The sequence below is a fragment of the Ranitomeya imitator genome, chromosome 2 (assembly GCF_032444005.1).
Source record: "Ranitomeya imitator isolate aRanImi1 chromosome 2, aRanImi1.pri, whole genome shotgun sequence".
In the NCBI taxonomy this organism is placed as follows: Eukaryota; Metazoa; Chordata; class Amphibia; order Anura; family Dendrobatidae; genus Ranitomeya; species Ranitomeya imitator.
In genome coordinates this window covers 375,409,675-375,430,505 of record NC_091283.1, presented here as the reverse complement: position 1 = coordinate 375,430,505, position 20,831 = coordinate 375,409,675, and the positions used below count along the sequence as shown (strand labels likewise).

The window sequence follows — 20,831 nt, the reverse complement described above, 5'->3', positions numbered from 1 at the left end:
TAGGTAATTTCCCACGATCTATGAACAGCCAGCAGAGGGCGCCTCACCGCAAATGAAGCTAAATATAGATCATTGATCTATTTTTAGCCTCATTCCCTGGGGTTTTGCAGCGAGGAGCAGCCTGCATTAGCAAAGCTCCTTGCTGCAAAATGTTTTAACCCCTTCAGAAGGATTTACATCGTTGGACGTTACAGATCTGCGGAGGGTAAGTATATTGTTGGTTTATTATGTTTTTTTACTCACAGAACGAGGGTCTTCAGTGACTGGATTGGGCGTTGAATAAAATACTGCAACAACCATTGTTTTTATTTCATTAAAATAATTTTAAAAAATGTGTTTGTGTTTTATTTAACCCTTTACTAGTATTGGATTAATAATGGATAGGTGTCATAATTGACGCCTCTCCATTATTAATTAGGCTTAATGTCACCTTACAATAGCAAGGTGGCATTAACCCTTCATTACCCCATATCCCACCGCTACACGGGAATGGGAAGAGAGTGGCCAAGTGCCAGAATAGGCGCATCTTCCAGATGTGCCTTTTCTGGGGTGGCTGGGGGCAGATATTTTTAGCCAGGGGGGGGCCAATAACCGTGGACCCTCTCCAGGCTATTAATATCTGCCCTCAGTCACTGGCTTTACTACTCTGGCGGAGAAAATTGCGCGGGAGCCCACGCCAATTTTTTCCGCCATTTAACCCTTTATTTTAAGAGCTAGAACGGCCAAATTTTGCAGATACACACTACTGACATTAGTAGTGTGGAATCTGCAAAAAAAATGGAGAGAAGACATGGTTTACTGTACGTAAACCATGTCTCAAATCATGTCGGGTTTTAGGAAGGAGAAGGAAAAAGCCGGTAATTGAATTACCGGCTTTCAAGCTGTATAGCGCTGGAATAAATATTAATATATATACATATATGTGTCTCACTGACATATATATATATATATATACCTATTCTATGTGTACACATTTATTCTACCTATTCTACTGTAAGCTGTCAGTGTGATTTTACTGTACACCGCACTGAATTACCGGCTTTTCTCTCTAATATATGTGTCTACTGACACACATATATATATATATATATATATATATATATATATATATATATATATATAGACAGTATATATATATTTTCTTTTCTTTTTGGGACACATGGATCACTTCTATAGCGGTATGTTGGTTTTGCTAGCCTGCGAGAAAACCACGCAGTACGGATGCCATACGGATTACATACGGAGGATGCCATGCGCAAAAAACGCTGACACACCCTGCCTACGGAGGAGCTACGGACCACTTTTTTCGGGACTTTTCAGCGTATTACGGCCGTAATATACGGACCGTATTGTTTTACGCTGTGTGTGACGCCGGCCTTACTGTCACCCTGATCCACTCCCGCCTGGACTACTGTAACGCTCTATTAATTGGCCTCCCCCTCACTAGACTTTACCCTCTCCAGTCTACAGTTTATCCTTAATGCAGCAGCCAGGGTCGTCCATCTGGCTAATCGGTACTCAGAAGCGTCCGCTCTTCGCCAGTCATCTACCTCTCTGGCCCAGACGTCACCGCTCTGCTGTCCAGAATCCCAGAGTGCCTATCAGCTATATCCTCCTTCTCCTCTCGCTTCCTCAAACTCAATGTGGACAAATCTGAACTCATCATCTTTCCTCCATCCCATAGATCTTCCTTACCTGACCCATCTATCGCAATCAATGACATCATGCTTTCCCCCGTACCAAGGTCCGCTGCCTCAGAGTAACCTTCGACTCTGCCCTGTCCTTCAAACCGCACATCCAAGCTCTTTCCACCTCCTGTCGCCTCCAGCTCAAAAATATCTACAGAATCCGTCCTTTCCTCAACCGTCAATCTCCTAAAATGCTTGTGCACGCCCTCATCATCTCTCGCCTTGACTACTGAAACATCCTTTTCTGCGGCCTCCCTGCTTAACACCCTTGCACCTCTCCAATCCATCCTTAACTCTGCTGCCCGACTAATTCATCTCTCTCCTCGCTACTCCTCTGCTTCCCCCCTCTGCAAATCCCTTCACTGGCTCCCATTCCCTCAGCGTATCCAGTTCAAATTACTAATTCTGACCTACAAAGCCATCCACAACCTGTCTCCTCCATATATCTCTGAAATAATCTCCCGATATCTTCCCTCACGTGATCTCTGGTCCTCCCAAGACCTCCTTCTCTCCTCCACACTTATTCGCTCCTTATCCAACCGCCTCCAAGACTTCTGCCGAAAATCCCCCATCCTCTGGAATTCTTTGCCCCAACACGTCCGACTATCAAACACATTCGGATCCTTAAGACAGAACCTGAAAACCCATCTCTTCAGGAAGGATTACAAGCCTGCACTGCCTCCTCATCACTACCGAAGCTACTGCCTCACCAACACCGGAGCTCCTGCAACCCCCAACCTATTGTCTCCTTCCCCATAATCCTGCAGAATGTAAGCCCGCAAGGGCAGGGTCCTCGCCCCTCTGTATCAGTCTGTAATTGTTAGTTTGTTTACTGTAAGTGATATCTGTAACTTGTATGTAATACCTTCTCATGTACAGCACCATGGAATCAATGGTGCTATATAAATAAATAAATAATAATAATAACCATCAAAGGTAAAGCAGACAGATGCGGGCTTATATTATCAGGCTGGGAAGGTCCCTAGTTATTGGGGTCTTTCCAGACTAAAAATACAAGCTTGCAGCTACCCGAGAATTGGCACATTACATTTGTCAAAAATCACAACTGCCATCAAGCCCTGGGGTTAGTAATGGAGGGGTCCACATTCCTGGAATCTTGCTCTAGTGTCTGAATAGCAGTAAAGTTACCGCTATTCACAGGCCGTGTACTGATGACAACGCTCATCATCATTGCCAAGTATTGCTGAAGACAGCGGGACCCGGCGGCTCTGATGAGCATTGTAGTGACTACCCGCCTGTGAATAGCGGTAACTTTACTGCTATTCACAGTTCCTGGTTTTGGATTTGGGGAACGTGGACTATGGCGGAGCTTCATGGGAATTTTTCTTACAAATAAATTGGTGAATGAGTGACTGTCTCATTTTCTTTCTGTAGTTTCGTGTTTTTCAGGTATTAATTTCTGGACTACATCAGATCTGGTGGATTCCTGCACACCTGCGTGGATTTATTTTTATTTTTCAATAAACTGGTGAAGGAGGGATAGTGTGGGGGACTGTTTACTCAAATAAAGTATTTTTTTTTCTGTGTGTATTTTTATTTACCAGGTATGTAATGGGGGTGTCTTATAGAAACATCTCCATTACTAACTTCAGGGGTTGATAGCAGCTGTCATTTTCAACAAACTACAGCTGACATTAACCCCAACTACCATTACTCCGACTGCCACCACTCCAGGGAAATCTGGCAAGGCGCCAGAATTGGTGCATCTAATGTGATGCGCCAATTTTGCGGTGTCCAATAACCAGAGTCCTTCCGAGCCTGATAAGCTCACATCTGTCTGCTTTACCTTGGCTGGTTATCACAAATAGGCGATCCCCAAGTCACTTTTTTAAAATTATTTATTAGATCAAACTAGACTAAAAACACCTGTGTAAAACACACTTACAGCGCATGTGCTTTTGTTAACTGTGGATTTGCTGCTTCTTATGCAAGTCTTAGGGGAAAAACTACACAGAAGACTGAGCGCTCCTGCAAAGAAATTGACATGCTGTGGCTTGAAAACACGCACCGCAGCGGAGTTTACAAAGAGTAAAAATTAAAGCACAGTAGGCATGGGATTTCTATTAATCCCATCCACTATGCTTGTACTATACAACACAGCGTTTTGGAAGAAAAAATACGCTGCTTCCCGAATGCTAGCAATACAGATTGTGGAAACGTATGATGGGCGGGGGGAATCTGTGGATGACACACTGATATGGGAGAGTCTGTGGATGATGAAATGGTATGGTGGGAATTTGTGTATGTCGCACATTTGTGGGGAATCAATGAAAAATGCATTATCCTTTCACACACTCTATCCTATCAGCCCTTCTCAACTCTCCTATGTACAGCTTTCACGCTCTTTTCACCATCTTAAAAACAGCACAGACCCATTCACTCACACCATAAAACAAAAGAGACGCTCTCACAAATCACTTAACCATCTGCTCTTTCTTTATATTCCTTAGTCTAGTCGCAGAAGATCTTTCCCAAGCCTTCTTATAATAGTAAGTTTAACTCCTCCCCTGCTACACTATGAAACCCTTGCATGTTTTCTCTCTCTTAACTGTGCTCTCCAGAACTCACGGTCAGCAGGTAACAAATTCTCCTACAGCCATGACTTTTTCCTTTCAAATTTCCTTAACCTTCTGCCTCTTACTGAAACTTTGATCCAGCAGTCCGACATCACCGCTGCTGCTCTCTCATACAGTGGCCTAAATTTTTCAGACACCTGAAAACACACCAGGTGGAGGTGTTGGTCTGTCCCGTTCAACAAAATGTACTTTTCAGGTTAACTCCCCAGTACCCTCACGCATCTTGCTTTCTTTAGCGGTCCATGCTGTCAGATTCTGCTGAACCCATCAGCCTGCAAGTGGTCGTTTTGTATTGCCGTCCAGGCCCTTCCTGGATCAAATTGCTACCTAGCTTCCACAGTTTCTATCCTATGACATACCCACCTTCATCATGGGAGTCATTAACATCCCCATTATTGATCCCCTCTCCCATTCACCATTTATCTCTAACCTCCTCCTTTGGTCTTTCACAGCTTACTAACTCTCCTATGCATGAAGATGAGAATACGATGGACCTGGTCTTCTCTCGACTTTGCTTAGTGCAGGATTTTACTAACTCTCCTCTCCCGCTCTCTGACCACAACCTTCTTTCTTTTTCTGTCAAGAACTATCACCCCACTCAGTGTACCCCTCACTTAAAGAAATATTGACCTTAACACCCATATGCTTATGAAGAATTTGCAGTTATCATTGACTCCAATCCTCCCTGTCCTAACTCTGCACTGAAACACTGTAAAGTGCCCTGGATGAAGCTGCACCTCCTACATGTAGAACTCCTCAGCTCAGATGGTGACAACCCTGGCACACGCTGCAAACAAGTTTTCTCCAGCGGTGCTCCAGGTGCACCAAACATCTGAGGAGAAAATCCAATCTGGCTGAAGATTTCATCCATTGTCCCTCACATCTCACATTATTACACTTACTACACTTGTAGTATGTGTAATAATAATACCAAATACCTAGAATTAGAAATCTAGCATAGTCTTTCTGATTCGCTGTGTCTCTTTCCTTATGTTCAAGCATTGCAGAACCTTAGGTATCCATGGTTATGTCCACTAGCAACTACCTAACTAATTGCCACTATATCAGTGGTTGTAACCATGGTACCCAAATTCCTTCAAATGAGGAAAAACAGGGAATTAAAAAAACAAACAAACCTATACTACATTTCTAATTGGAGGCATTTGCGAATATTATTACACCTTGGGATAGAATCTTGGAGATGGGAATACTCCTTTAATCTATCATCTGATATCTTTCCCTCCTCATTTAAACATGCCTGCTGAGGACTTTGCCACACACTTTAAAAATAAGATCGACCAAACAAGGCAAGTCTTCATTGTTCAACTACCACAACCCCTTTGTATACCAGACCAATGCCCAAACTCCATACCAACCTCCCTCTACAAGATCACTGAAGGGGGGCTTAATTGTCTCCTCTCCAAATCGCACCTCACCACCTGTGCGCTTGACCCCATCCCATCCAACCTCCTCCCCAACCTCACCACCACACTTATCCCATCCCTAACCCACCTCTTCAACCTATCACTTCAACTTCTGGCACCTTCCCTTCTGCTTTCAAACATGCCAGAATCATGCCTATCTTTAAAAAGCCAAACCTCGACCCAACAGCTATGTCCAGCTATCATCCAATATCGCTGCTCCCATTCACTTCCAAACTCCTGCAGTAGCACATCCACGCTGAACTTTCCTCCCACCTCTCATCTAACTCACTATTTGACAATCTACAATCTGGTTTCCGCCCCCATCACTCAACTGAGACAGCCCTGACCAAAATCACTAATGACCTACTTACAGCCAAAGCTAATGGACAATACTCTGTACCCCTCCTTCTAGACCTGTCCTCTGCTTTTGACAGTTGACCACTGCCTCCTACTACAGATCCTCTCCTCCTTTGGCATCAAAGACCTCGCCCTATCCTGGATCTCCTCATACCTTTCCAAACGCACATTCAGCGTCTCCCACTCCCACACTACCTCCTCATCCCACCCTCTCTCTGTTGGAGTCCCCCAAGGCTCTGTTCTAGGACCTCTACTCTTCTCAATCTACACACTTGGCCTGGGACAACTCAAAGTCCCATGGATTCCAGTACCACCTTTATGCTGATGACACTCAGATCTACCTTTCTGGCCAAGACATCACCTCTCTGCTGTCCAGAATCCCAGAGTGTCTATCAGCCATATCCTCCTTTTTCTCCTCTCGCTTCCTCAAACTCATTGTGGACAAATCTGAACTCACCATCTTTCCTCCATCTCATAGATCTTCCATACCTGACCTATCTATTGCAATTAACGACATCACGCTTTCCCCCGTACCGGAAGTCTGCTGCCTCGGAGTAACCCTTGACTCTGCCCTGTCCTTCAAACCGCGCATCCAAGCTCTTTCCACTTCCTGTCGCCTCCAGCTCAAAAATATCTCCAGAATCCGTCCCTTCCTCAGTCGTCAATCTACTAAATTGCTTGTGCATGCCCTCATCATCTCCAGCCTTGACTACTGTAACATCCTTTTCTGTGGCCTCCCTGCTAACACCCTTGCACCTCTCCAGTCCATCCTTAACTCTGCTGCCCGACTAATTCATCTCTCTCCTTGCTGCTCCTCCGCTTCCTAATACTGACCTACAAAGCCATCCATAACCTCCTTGATATATCTCTGAACTAATCTCCCGATATCATCCCTCACGTAATCTCCGGTCCTCTCAAGACCTCCTTCTCTCCTTCACACTTCAACATCCATTCCTCACCCAACCGCCTCCAAGACTTCTCCAGAATATCCCCCATCCTCTGGAATTCTTTGGCCCAACACATCCGACCATCAACTACATTCGGATCCTTCAGACGGAACCTGAAAACCCACCTCTTCAGGAAAGCCTACAGCCTGCACTGACCCGGCTGCCTCCTCACCAACACCGGAGCTCCTACAACCCTCAACCTATTGTCTCCATCCCCACCATCCTGTAGAATGTAAGCCCGCAAGGGCAGGGTCGTCACCCCTCTGTATCAGTCTGTAATTTTTAGTTTGCTTACTGTAAGTGATATCTGTAATTTGTATGTAACCTGTATGTAACCCCTTCTCATGTACAGCACCATGGAATCAATGGTGCTATATAAATAAATAATAATAGCTAATACACCCATTACTTTAAAAAAAAAAAAATCCCTTGACCAGAACTGCGCTGCTACTACAGACCTGTCTCTAATATTCCCTTCATCAAATATCTGTCAGATAACGCTCTTCTCGACCCTTTACAATATGGTTTTTTCTTTTTTTCACACTCTACTGAAACTGCCCTCACTAAAGTCTATAATTAGACTTATCTAACAGATAAATCTAATGGTCAATACTCCCTGCTCATTCTCTTTGATCTCTCTGCAGCATTCAACACTGTGGACCACCAGCTCCTCATCACCATGCTCTGCTCTAACGAACTCAAGGCTACTGCTCTCTCCTGGTTCTCCTCCTACCTCTCTGACAGCTCCTTTACTGTATCTGTTGCTGGCTTCTCTTCCACTCACTGTCAGGGTTCCACAAGCATAAGTATTAGGCTGCCTCCTCTTCTCTTTATATACTGCCCCAATTGGACAATCAGTAGATTCGGTTTTCAGTACCATCTCTATGCTGATGACACCCAATTATACATATTGTCTCCTGACATCACCTCTGCATTACCACAAAATACCAGAGAGTGTCTTCCGCTGTTTCTAACATTATGTCCTACCTCTATCTAAGGCCTTCTTCACATGTCCATTTTTTGTGTCTGTATTCGGTCTGTTTTTTTAGGGGGCAGAAATACGGACACATGTACACCGATTGTATTCAATGGTGGTGCGCATGTCAGGTTTTTGACATGTGTCCGTGTGAACAACCCACAGATATGTCAGTTTTTTGCGCAACCCAAAAAAAATGCACGCTGCACATGGATGACACGCATGACATCCGTGTGTCAGTAGCGTGACAAGTACCAACGCCTGGGAAACACCAAGGGACCTTACCGGTAGACTGTCAGAGGGATCCACCGAGCTAGGACAGGAAATAAAAGGGTGGTACCTCTCCCCAACTTCAGTTGGAAAGAGCATGAGAGGACCTCCTGGTTAACTTACACATATAACCAACACCACATTATAAAACACCCAAACTATAGTGCACACCCATAAGATGAAAAAAGGGGGAAAATATGGGTGCTGTCATGGGTTCTGGAAAAAAGGCTACTGGTAAGTAACCTTGGTGTTTTTCCTTCACCCATGACAGAACACCTGAGAGACTTCTGGAGAATTTGAAACACCTTAGGGAGGGACCACCACTTGCAGCACCCTTCTACAAAAGGTTAAGTCAGCAGAGGAGGATAGATCCAATCTATAGTGCCTAAAGAAGGTGGATGGTGAGAATCAGGTAGCGGCCTTACAAATTTGATCAACTGATACCTCCACTTTCTCTGCCCAGGAGATTGCCACGGCTCTGGCGGAATGAGCCATGATGTCATCAGGGATCATATCACCACTAGTAGAGTAAGCTAAATTAATGGCCCCTCTAATCCATCTGACAATGGTACCCTTACCCCGTAACCCTTCCTACTACCTTGGAAGACTACAAAAAGGGACTGGGCTTTCCTCCACTGGCTAGTCGTAGATAAATACTGTAACAGTGCCCTTCTATCATCAAGATTATGAAACTTCCTCTCCCCCGAATTCTTAGGGTTATTACTGAAGTAGAGTAGAACAATCTCGTTGGGATTGTTGGGGGTTTCGAAAATGAAGAAACTTTGTTTGTAACAAACTGGAAGATGGATAAAATGTAATGTTTATGTTTATTCTTAATAAAAATCTATTTAAATTAAAAAAAAAAAAGAGTAGAACAATCTCTTGACTTCGATGAAACTTCAACATTACCTTAGAAAGATAAGCCGGAACCGGTCTTTACACAACTCTATCCTCACATATTTGTTGTGACATAGCGATCACTAAGATGATTGGGGTACACTCACTTGGGTGCGATGGGAGGAAAACAGGAGGCACGTTCCTTTAAAGTTCATGTGGGTTTATTGCTTCATAAACCCCCAGAAGCACAAACAGAAAGTAATCAGCCTTTAGATCAGGCAAAACAAAACTACAATATTCATAGCAGGGCTCTGCTCTGTCAGGCCTGTGGTAACACTGGATTAGTTAGTGTCCAGTATTCAGACTCTGTCTGGAGCCAAACACACACACACAGTTCCCCAGTCTCTGGGTTACCTGCTCACCAGATTCTCAGGTTTTCCCAGTTGGCACTCTAGACCTGCGCAGTGGGGACCCCGCTCGTCGGCGGCTATCCCTCCCTTTCTCTAAGTAAACCCTGAAAGATATAAATAGGGTGCAAGGGAATCAACAGTAAGGTACCATATGTTTTAATCAGGTCAGTGTACACATCCTATTTCTGATATATGGTAAGTGCACTATATCAGAAGAGAACAGAGATGACTGCTTTTTTCATATCTGGAACACAATCGCGTTCCTTATCTGGATAACTTTCTCATAGTAGGAAGATCAGAGGACCACTGTGCTACACAGTTGAGAGGTTACAGTAGTTTTACAAGATCTGGGCTTGATGGTAAACACTTGAAAATCAAGACTGCAACCCTAACGGGTCCCAATTCCACACCAGGCAACTGCAGTGGGAGATAATGTCTGCACAGAACAGGTGTTTAGAAGGGAAGATCTTTCTTCAGAGGTCAGAAACTCTCTCAGATGGTGGGCAGACAGGGCGAATTTAACATCAGAGGCCCCATGGGTGAGGCCAGTAAACAACATAATCATGACAGACTTGAACATCTCAGTTTGGTGGGCACGCCTGAGAGGTCAGGCAATTCAAGGGTCTTGGACACCTCCTAAGTAGGGAAGGTCGTCAAAAGGTCGTGGAAAGGGCTCTGGAAAACTTTGTTCCTCTCCTCCTGGGTTACCACGTCCACATTATATCAGACAACTGGGCCACAGTGGCGTATATCAACCACCAGGGGGGAACGAGGTCCCACTCCCTAATGGAAGCAGCAAATCACATCCTCCAGGTAGCAGAACAGAATATTTTGTCCTTTACAGCACTACACATAAGGGGAGCAGAAAACGTTGAGGCAGACTTTCTAAGCCGCAACAGGCTGAAACAGGGAAAATGGGCCCTGAACCCCAGTACATCTATGGGGGTTGCTGGAGATTAATTTTCTTTGCTGACAGGCAACAGAAAGGTAAAAATGTTCTGTCCTCTGAACCCCAGGGAAAACCCATTTGCAGTAGACTCCCTCCAGATTCCCTGGGAATTCAGGATTGCCAACCCCTTTCTTCAAATAGTGATGGTTGCAGCGGTCTTGACAAAGATCAGGGAGGATAAGGCTACAGTGATTATGATTGCCCCCTTCTGGCCAAAAAGACCATGGTTTTCCCTGCTAAGAACAATGTAATTGTCAGATCAATGAATCTTGTACCATTTTTTTTTTTGCAGGGACCAATATTCCACACTCAAAGGGCTTGCATCTAGCAGCGTAGAATTTGAAAGGGCAGTACTGAGTAACAGGGGGTTTTCTCCAGGGTCTGTTTCCACCTTGCTAAAAAGTAGAAAATCCATAACGAGAATCTACAGCAAGATACCCTTAAGGTTCAGGTGTCTGCTTTGAGTGCATTGTATAGTTGTAACCTGGCGGCTAATACTTGGATAGCAAGGTTCATAAAATCCGGTGATAGATCCAGACCAGTCCCAATCCTGAGGGTTCCCCCATGGGATCTGCAACTGGTACTAGAGACTTTGCGTGGCCTGACGAAAGCCTCTTCTCAGTGCAAGACATGAAAGCCCACAGAGTTTGCTTAAAAAAAAACAAAACAACAACACACAAAGGACTCCCAGACTATGAGAAATAAGCAGAGATATCTTGGATGAAAACCTCTTCCACAGTGCTCTGGACCTCAGACTTGGCCGAAGGTTCACCTTCCAACAAGACAATGACCCTAAGCGCACAGCTAAAATAACAAAGGAGTGGCTTCAGAACAACTCTGTGACCATTCTTGACTGGCCCAGCCAAAGCCCTGACCTAAATTCAATTGGGCATCTCTGTAGAGACCTGAAAATGGCTGTCCACCAACGTTCACCATCCAACCTGACGGAACTGGAGAGGATCTGCAAGGAAGAATGGCAGAGGATCCCCCAAATCCAGGTGTGAAAAACTTGTTGCATCATTTCCAAGAAGACTCATGGCTGTACTAGATAAAAAGGGTGATTCTACTCAATACTGAGCAAAAGGTCTGAATACTTATGACCAAGTGATATTTCAGTTTTTCTTTTTTTAATAAATTTACAAAAACTACTACATTAGTGTTTTTTTTCAGTCAAGATGGGGTGCAGAGTGTACAGTGATGAGAAAAAAAAAGAACTTTTTTGAATTTACCAAATGGCTGCAATGGAACAGAGTGAAAGATTTAAAGGGGACTGAATACTTTGTGCCCACTGTATATTTTTGCCATGTAGAAAACCCTTGAAAAAGGCCATAAAGGCGGAAACGTTGGGATAATTCTTTTCTGGTTTTCATGGTCGGCTGTCAATTCCCTAAATAAAACACATATACTTTACTTCACTTATTATGGACTGAAATCATTTGAGTGCTTGAGGTTACCTGGCTGCAAATACTGAACTCATATTTTTCCTCTGAAGCACCAACTACTATTTTAGGAGTGCAATATTAAACTCTGACCAAAATATTACTAGCTGCTAAAAATCACAGAGTCAGCGGATGTGTCTGCCAGGAATGCTGCGGCTACGTGCAATAGAGGCATGTTTGACAAGTTCCTATCCATTGGCTCCTTGGACTTAAGCGGTTCCTCCAGCTGTTGTAGCCAAATCATAAGGAAACGTGAGGTACATGTTTCGGCGATTGTGGGTTTCAGACCTCAGGCTGCCCCTTCCCATGTGTATCACCCAAAAGGCCCCCAAGAATGTTATTCAGGGCCCAGAATGTTTTGGTTCAAAAATATAAATTTTTATTGATCCATAAGAAACAACTTTATAAAAAAACATATAAAATATGACAATTTGTACATGTACCTCCAATCCAAAAGAACAACAATTGACATGTGCTTAATAATAATACCTGACATGCATATTTCTCTTTGGTTGAATACCTTATTTCAAGTCAATTTTTAACATTCTAACTGAGTATGTGCAGGACTATTAAGGTGACCACTAAGGGACCTTCCAGTGAGGTTGAGCCAAAAAAACAGTCGATTTACTTTACCTTTATATATATTAGCACTTCCATAGTGGATTTTGGCCGCCAAATTCTGGCATACAAATAAGCACATTGGCACTTTAGTGATTTTTAAGGCAGCCACCTTGCAGTAATAGTAACTTAGAGCCTGCATAGCATTGTCATATAAAAATTGACTTGAAATAAGGTATTCAACCAAAGAGAAATATGCATGTCAGGTATTATTATTAAGCACATGTCAATTGTTGTTCTTTTGGATTGGAGGTACATGTACAAATTGTCATATTTTATATGTTTTTTTATAAAGTTGTTTCTTATGGATCAATAAAAATTTATATTTTTGAACCAAAACATTCTGGGCCCTGAATAACATTCTTGGGGGCCTTTTGGGTGATATTAGATTTTTGAATGTGTTCCAGCAATAATTATATGGACTAATATGTATAAACCCTTCCCATGTGTGCCTGAGATAAGTATCTGTCTTTTTATCCAATCAATCCCTGAGTACCCCTGAATCTTCAAAGGGAAGTATAATAAATAATAATAATAAGGATTGTGTAAGTGTGTATTATTGGAAATGTAAGAAAATAATATCGTTGATATACTCATACATGCTCATGTAGGTATTGATATTCTTTACACTTTCTTCAATAAAAATTACTCGATTAAAAAAAAAATGGTCCTGTGGATGCAGTGGAGCAGTGGTCCTTCTGCCGATCCCCCGCTAGTGGGTTTTGCATAGCACACACTCCCTATTCCTCTTCTTATCGCTAGCATTCCTAGGCCCCTCCTAATGATTTAAACAAACAATAAGGGGTCTATTAGCAAATGGTGACATTTACGAAGGTCACTCGCCACCTGTTGTCACTTAAGGGTACCGGATTCGGAGGCTGTGGTGGGACCCGTAAGGTACCCTCTATGGACACCGAGGAGTCTTGGGATGCTCTGTTCCTCTGGGTGGGATGGCTGCTGCTTCTACTACTCGAATGGCTAGCTCCCTTGTGTCCATGCTGATGGTAAGCTGTTGGCTGCTGCGGCTGATGACTGACTTTGTCCATGTTCACCAGGTACGATGACTTGGAGCCTTAGCAGCGACCTGCTCCGCTGCTTACCCTTATTAAGGGGTAGCGAGCGCAATCTTGTGGGGCCCTCCCTTCCAGTCTTGACGATTTCCCTCCCCATCTCCCTCAAAAGCTGACAGGGCATGCCGTCCCGAGTGTCTCGGCTAGCAATGCGTAGAGCACCGCCATCATTTTGCCGGCGCACCCAGTGACTTCACTCGGGCTTGCCCATACAAGATTCAAGATTCAAAGAAGCTTTATTGGCAGGACCAAATACACATCAGTTTTGCCAAAGCAAGTGTATAAAGGCAATAGGGATAGGGACTGTGGGGATGTTGGGTAGGAGCTGTAGGGAAGGTGGATGGGGCAGATCCATTGTGGGGGCTATAGTCCATGGCATAGGGGAGGTGGATGGGGGCAGATCCATTGTGGGGGCTATAGACCATGGCATAGGGGAGGTGGATGGGGGCAGATCCAGGGTGGGGGCTATAGTCCATGGCATAGGGAAGGTGGATGGGGCAGATCCATTGTGGGGGCTATAGTCCATGGCATCATAGTTCTCTTTCTCGCAGTCTATGACATTCGCTCACATACCGCGCTGCTATCTCCACCGCTCTCTCTCCTTCTCCCAGCAGGATATATGTTTTCTCTTCCTCCTTCATGGTGATGAAGTCTGGGAAGAGATGTGAGAGTCTCCTGAAGTGAGTGTCCCTCACTGCTGAGTATTTGGAGCAGTGTAGCAGGAAGTGGGTTTCGTCCTCTATGGCCTCCTGGTCACAGTGTTGGCACAGTCTTTCCTCCCTGGGCTTGTAGTTCTGCCTGTGTCGGCCACATTCGATGGCCAGACTGTGGGCGCTGAGTCTATATCGGCTCAGGATCTGGCGGTCTCTGGGGTTCCGGGAGTTTCTCCAGATATGGCGCCAGTCTGTAGTCTCTCTGTAGGCTCCGGTACATGGTCAGTTTCTGTGAGCTGATGATATCATTCTTCCAGTCACGGACATACCTCTCCTGGCCTTCGTCTGCCATCTTCCTGATTCCGGCTTTTGTCAGGTTGTTGTGATTGGTGTTCTGGTCCGGTTGGGTTTGGCTGGGCTGTCCGAGGGTTCTGGTTTTTCTGTTTCACCTACATGTATCAGGGCTTTATAGTGATGGGAGCTTGGATTGCTCCTATGCAGGTGAGCCCGGAATGACAGCGCCCTCTTTAGAACTGTTAGGTGTAGAGGGAATCTGCCCAGCTCGGCCCGACAAGCACTGTTGGAGGTGCTCCGATGGACCTGGAGAAGGTGCTTGCAGAATTCCAGGTGGAATATTTCTGTTGGACTGGAATCCCACTTTGACCAGTCTGGGTAGGTGTGAGGACCCCAGACTTCGCTGCCATACAGGAGGATTGGGGCGATGATGGAGTCGAAGATTTTTAGCCAGACCCTCACTGGTGGCTTCAGATGGTAGAGTTTCCTTCGGATGGCATAGAAGGTTTTGCAGGCCTTGTCTTTCAGGGTCTCATGCCCTGCGCCCATGACGTCAGTGGTACTTGCCACTTCTGGATATCGCGCCGGCCGCACTACCACTCTGAGACCAGAGGAGAGCAGGCACAGGGAGAGCAGTAGGGGGAGCGCAGTGCGGCACAACCGAGCCAGAACAGTGCTTACTTTGTCGCCCGCACGTACACCAAGCCCCCGAGGCATCTATGGACGGGGCCACAGGTACGCAGCCTGTTCTTCAGATGCCGGGACAGACCTGGGGCAATAGTTTTCTCTTCACCCATCACAGGTTACCACCGATTTCAGCATTGGAATTCCATTAAGGACATGAACCCAACTGAAGCAGGCGAAAGGTACCGCCCTTTTATTTCAGTAGGTTCCTGTCCTAGCTGGGCAGATCCCTCTCTTAGGTGTGATGTTATCGGTGAAGGAAAAAAAGAGGTACAGTTGATGCTGTTCCCAGGCACCGGCAGCTGAAGGCAGCTCTCATTGTCTCCTGCTCATGCTGCGATCAACAAGACCAGAAAACAATGATGGTAGCTGTATACAGCAGAAGCTGCATAACTCCTGTGTAAAATAAAGAATAAAATAAAAACGATGGCATGGGCTTCTGTGCATTTTTTAAAACAAGCAAAGGGAAAACCCCATGGCTGGGGACTGATGTAAATAATCTAGGGCAAGGGATAATATTCCATGATGTTCCCAGGAAATTAATAACAGGTCACAGCTGTTTGCTTAGCATTTACTGGTAATTTTTGCAGGGGAACCCAGAAAAAAAAATGACGCAAGTTCTTCCTATAAAATCAAACCATTCCTCCTATAAAATAGACAGCTGTCGGTTGATATTAATAGCCTTGGAAGGGATCATCGATATTGGCCCCCCAGGTTACCAAAATCAGCCCTCAGCCGCCCCAGAAATGACGAATCCTTAAGATGCGCCAAACCTGGCGCTTAGCCTTGCACTTCCAACTTGCCCTGTGGTGGTGGCAATTGGGATAATAGAGTTGGGGATGATGTCACCTTTGTATTGTCATCAGGTGTCATCAAGGCCAGGGGTTAGTGATGGAGAAGCGTCTATAAGACACCCCCCATTACTAACTCCATAGTAAGTTTGGAAATAAATACAGCATGAATGAGATCCTTTATTTGAAATAAAAAAAAAAAAACAACAACATTTAAGTCAAAATTAAAAACAAAGTTATACTCCGCTTTTCATTGAAGCCTTTGCCCTCTATTAAAAAAAACGAAAATAAACAAACATAATACTCACCTTATGCCTAACCCATTGAAGTCCTTGTCCCCTGTAAAACACAAAAAAATAAACAACCATATCCCTCACATGTCTGGGGTTAAGATAGGTCATAATGTCCCACGCCGTAATCCATGTTTGAAATATCTTGTCTACAACCTGATTGGTGGCATGATGCGATTGTCCAGTCTGACAACCAGGAGACAATGAGGTGTTGCGAGCGCAACTTCAGTGATGAGAGTAATGTCAAAGAGGTTACCACAGGTCACTGAAGGATTGTTTCCAGGCTCACTTGACTGTGAGCAAGGACCATTAACGACCGTGACCTCAATGAGATCACCGTGAGAATTTGCACACTGAGGCCACCGCAGTTCATTTAGCCGCTCACAGTGAACTGCGCTGGTTGTTTATTGTTTTATTTTTTTTTAACCGGGGACAAGGGCTCCAATGGATAATTTGTAAAGGTGAGTAAGAATATTTTTAAATAAATGTGTAAAACAGGGTGTTTTATATCAAATAAAAGGATTTTATTCTTGAAGTGTGTTTATTTCAATATTCACTATTGGGTTAGTAATGTGGCATCTTATAGACGCTTCTCCATTTCTAGCCCCTGGGCTTGATGTCATCTGACAACCCTAACCCCATTTGCCACAGGGCAAGTGGGAAGAGCGAGGCTAAGGGGAAAATTTGGAAATTTTTGGGGCGGCTGAAAGCTGATGTTTTTGGCTTGGGAGGGAAGGGGGCAGTATCTCTGACCCCTTTCCAAGGCTATTGATACAGCTGTCAGTTTAGCTTTACCTGGTTTGATTTTATAAGGGGACCATACATGTTTTTTTCTGGGGTCCCCTGTAAATTCACCAAGAAAGACTAAGCAAACAGCTGTGAGCTGCTATTAACATCCTGAGAACCTTTTGGGATATTGCCCCTTTTAACAAATTATTATCATCAGCCCCAAGCCGTGGTCTTTCCCTCAGCTGGTTGTGACAATTACGTGGGAGCCCAAAACATTATTTTAAATTTAATTCTTTATTTTACACAGGAGGGACACAGTTGCTGCTAAATACAACTCACATCATTGTCCCAAGGTCAGGCTGATCTCAGGGAGACTAAGTGACAATGATGAAAGCTGACTTCAGCAGACGGCGCCTAGGATCAGCGTGAACTGTACTGTGCGCTGGAACATGTCACACGGACCGCATATGGATGTGAAACACAGACAGCAGACACTGGAATGTCACACAAACCATCTCTCTCACCGGTACTGTTTTTTTCCAGTACAGGAATCACCAGGACGTTTGAAGGAGGCCAAAAACTGAATGTTAAAAACTGAACTCCTTATGTATGCTCCCTCCACTAACCTACATATGCCCGATATGACCATTTCCAAGTGTGCGGTTCTACTATTACTCCCTAAGAACATGCCTGCTGCTTTGGGGGTCATACTCCATTCAAATTTTACATTTAGTGCTACAGAATGTGTAGGCGCTATAGAACTAATTTTTTTTTTTATCTATGGATGAAGCACTGTTATTGGGAATCTGTGGATGATGTTATGGGGAGATCTGATTATTAAATGGATATTGACATACATGTGTGGCTGACACAGAATACATGAATTAAAAAGGATGGACTGGTGAAAACAAATTACAGAATCCCTTATCCACAGGATCAGTGAGAATCTATAGATTATGGGTCTACGAATGGTGGGACCACACTGACGGACACCTTTATTCTCATTACAATAGTTCAAGTATGGTTCCATTCATTCCCTCTGGGGCTGCTGAGCACTGCACAAGGCTTTTTCATGCAGCCCCATAGACAATGAATGGAGCAGTGGTCAGGTATCTAGAAATGCTGTAAGGTGCACCAAAGTTTTAGACCTATTTTCTGGGGCATACAATGTGCGTTTTATCGTAAAAGAAATATAGTAAGCAATCTCGGCATTTAGTGCTTACTACTCACCTGTGCAGTTATCTGTAGGAATCGCCTCTTTACACCACTCATCACGCCTCACATATGTCTCTGTAGTATTAATATGGGTCAGATCTTTATCCTGAAACAAATATTCTAAAAGTCACATCTATAATCAGCTCTAATCCTGCCATGTACACTGTTCTTATTAAACAAGTAAAAAACATATACCGTATTTTTTGGACCACCAGAAAAAAAACGGGTGAAAAATACGGGGAAAAAAAAAGAATTTTATAAAGGGGATACGTCTTACAGTATGAATTTAAGGTATATTATCTGGGGTCCGGTGGCAGTAGAGAGAGAAGAATCACAAGAGACATGGTCCCTTTCTCAGGAAGCCGGCAATGGCAGAAGTGGACCAATACTACGAGCCCTGGGTGGGACGAGGGGGTATCCTAGTGGTGCGATGCTGCAGCCCCGATGTCAGCAACGAGACAAAGCAAAGTGCGTTGTGTGGAGCAGGGTCCCTTCCTCAGGAAGCTGGTGGCAAAAGTGTGGCGATATTGTGGCCCTGGTGAGCAGAGTGAAGTGCATCATTGGTTTCCCGGTGGCTATTTTCCTGAGACTGTGGGCTTCAGGGAAATAGCTTCTGAGGCCAAGATCCCAATCTGCGTACGCGCTGCTTCCAGTTGGCCACGGATTCAGGAAAATTTCCACCAGGAAACCAATGATGCACTCCGCTCTGCTCACCGTCGACACTGGACCCACAGCATCGCCACACTTATGCTAAGGAAAGGACCTTGCTCCATCACTGCCACCACTCCCCAGTAAGTCTGCATTTGGACTAAAAAAAAGCATCCGCCATTTTTTCTCCAAAATTTTTGGCAAAAAAATGTGCGTCTCATTGTCCGAAAAATACGGTAATACTGATGGATAAAACATGACTGATATATGCAAGAAAAAAGGAAAGCACTCACCAGTCTAAAATTCCCAACTTTATTTCATCTTCATAACAACTTCATGGCCGGGGGAGTGAGGAAAGCTCTTGTGAGCAGGAAGCTCAAGCACAGCGCGAAACGGCCGTCGTTTGCTCCTGCTCACAAGAGCTCCTTTCCTCACTCCCCCGGCCATGAAGTTGTTATGAAGATGAAGTAAAATTGGGAATTTTAGACTGTTAAGTGCCTTCCTTTTTTCTTGCATATACCAGTGGAATCGTCTGCTTTTTCTCTTCAAGAGCACCCGGTTTTACTGTGTGTGTGGCTGATGGACTAATGACTGTTGAATGACACCTGGCTCCAGGATTGGAGCAGCCTCAGCTTTGTTCAGACAGTGCCGTTTTTGTTGCTTTTTGCCTGCAAAACAAGACTGAGCCCAAGACTGTCACAGCTGTGAACACATTATAGGGGAGATCTCAGGACACCTTCTCTTTATCTACCTGATGATCCTGAGGAACATTGGGATCTTCTCGTTTACAGTCCTGTGGAAGAAGAGGATGTGGACATCTATCTGGTGTCTTCTTACTGGATAGAACTAGAGGAAACACAGCCAGTGACTGAGAAGAATCTGTGATTTCTCCGCATTTAGAAGTTACTACTCACCTGTGCTGTTATCTGTAGGAATCTCCTCTTTACACTGTTCCTCACCCCTTACAGATCTCTCTGTAGTATGAATATGGGTCAGATCTTTACCCTGAAACAAATATTGTAAAAAGTCACAGACCGATGGAGAAGTCACATCTACGATTAGCTCTAATCCTGCCATCACAAGTATAAAACATACAATACTGATGGATAAAACAAGACTGAGCACAAGACCTTCACAGCCGTCTACACATTAAAGAGATTCCATGACACCTTCTCTCCATCTACCTGATGATCCTGAGGAACATTGGCATCTTCTTGTTTACATTCCTGTAGAAGAAGAGGACGGGGACATCTCTCTTGCGTTGTCTTCTTACTGGATAGAACTAGAGGAAATACAGCCAGTGACTGATAAGAATCTGTGATTTCTCCGCATTTAGTGGTCACTACTTACCTGTGCTGTTATCTGTGGGAATCTCCTCTTTACACTGTTCCTCACCCCTTACAGACCTCTCTGTAGTATTAATATGGGTCAGATCTTTACCCTGAAACAAATATTGTAAAAAGTCACAGACAAATGGAGAAGTCACATTTACAATTAGCTCTAATCCTGCCATCACAAGTATAAAAAGTATAAAACATACAATACTGGTGGATAAAATAAGACAGAGCACAAGAACTTCACAGCTGTCTACACATTATAGAGACTTCATGACACCTTCTCTCCATCTACCTGATGATCCTGAGGAACATTGAGATCTTCTTGTTTACAGTCCTGTGGGAGAAGAGGATGAGGACCTCTCTCTGGTGTTGTCCTCTTACTGGATAGAACTGGAGAAAACACATACAGGGACTGAATTCAATATTTTCATGCAGAACATTATTGGCAGTGTGTATTTAGTCCTGGCATGGGGAATCTGGATGATGCACCATTCTTTCACACTGTTTGTGCACTCCATCGATATCAGCCCCTCTCTCCTCTACTACCGCCCAGGTCCATTCACTCCCGCCATACAACACAAGAGACGCTCTCAAAAATCATTTACCAT

General features: G+C 44.3%; 1 protein-coding gene across 1 annotated transcript in view; it reads right to left on the bottom strand.

Moving 5' to 3' along the window:
- The window catches only part of LOC138664013 (uncharacterized), a 69,883-nt gene that overhangs the window by 14,511 nt on the left and 34,541 nt on the right, over positions 1-20,831 (bottom strand). Inside the window, exons 7-12 of the mRNA XM_069750414.1 lie at positions 20,516-20,613; positions 20,237-20,327; positions 20,071-20,168; positions 19,801-19,891; positions 19,638-19,732; positions 18,254-18,344 (exon numbers count right to left, since the gene is read on the bottom strand). Coding sequence (XP_069606515.1) covers positions 18,254-18,344; positions 19,638-19,732; positions 19,801-19,891; positions 20,071-20,168; positions 20,237-20,327; positions 20,516-20,613 — 564 coding nt within the window. The remainder of the gene's footprint in view (positions 1-18,253; positions 18,345-19,637; positions 19,733-19,800; positions 19,892-20,070; positions 20,169-20,236; positions 20,328-20,515; positions 20,614-20,831) is intronic.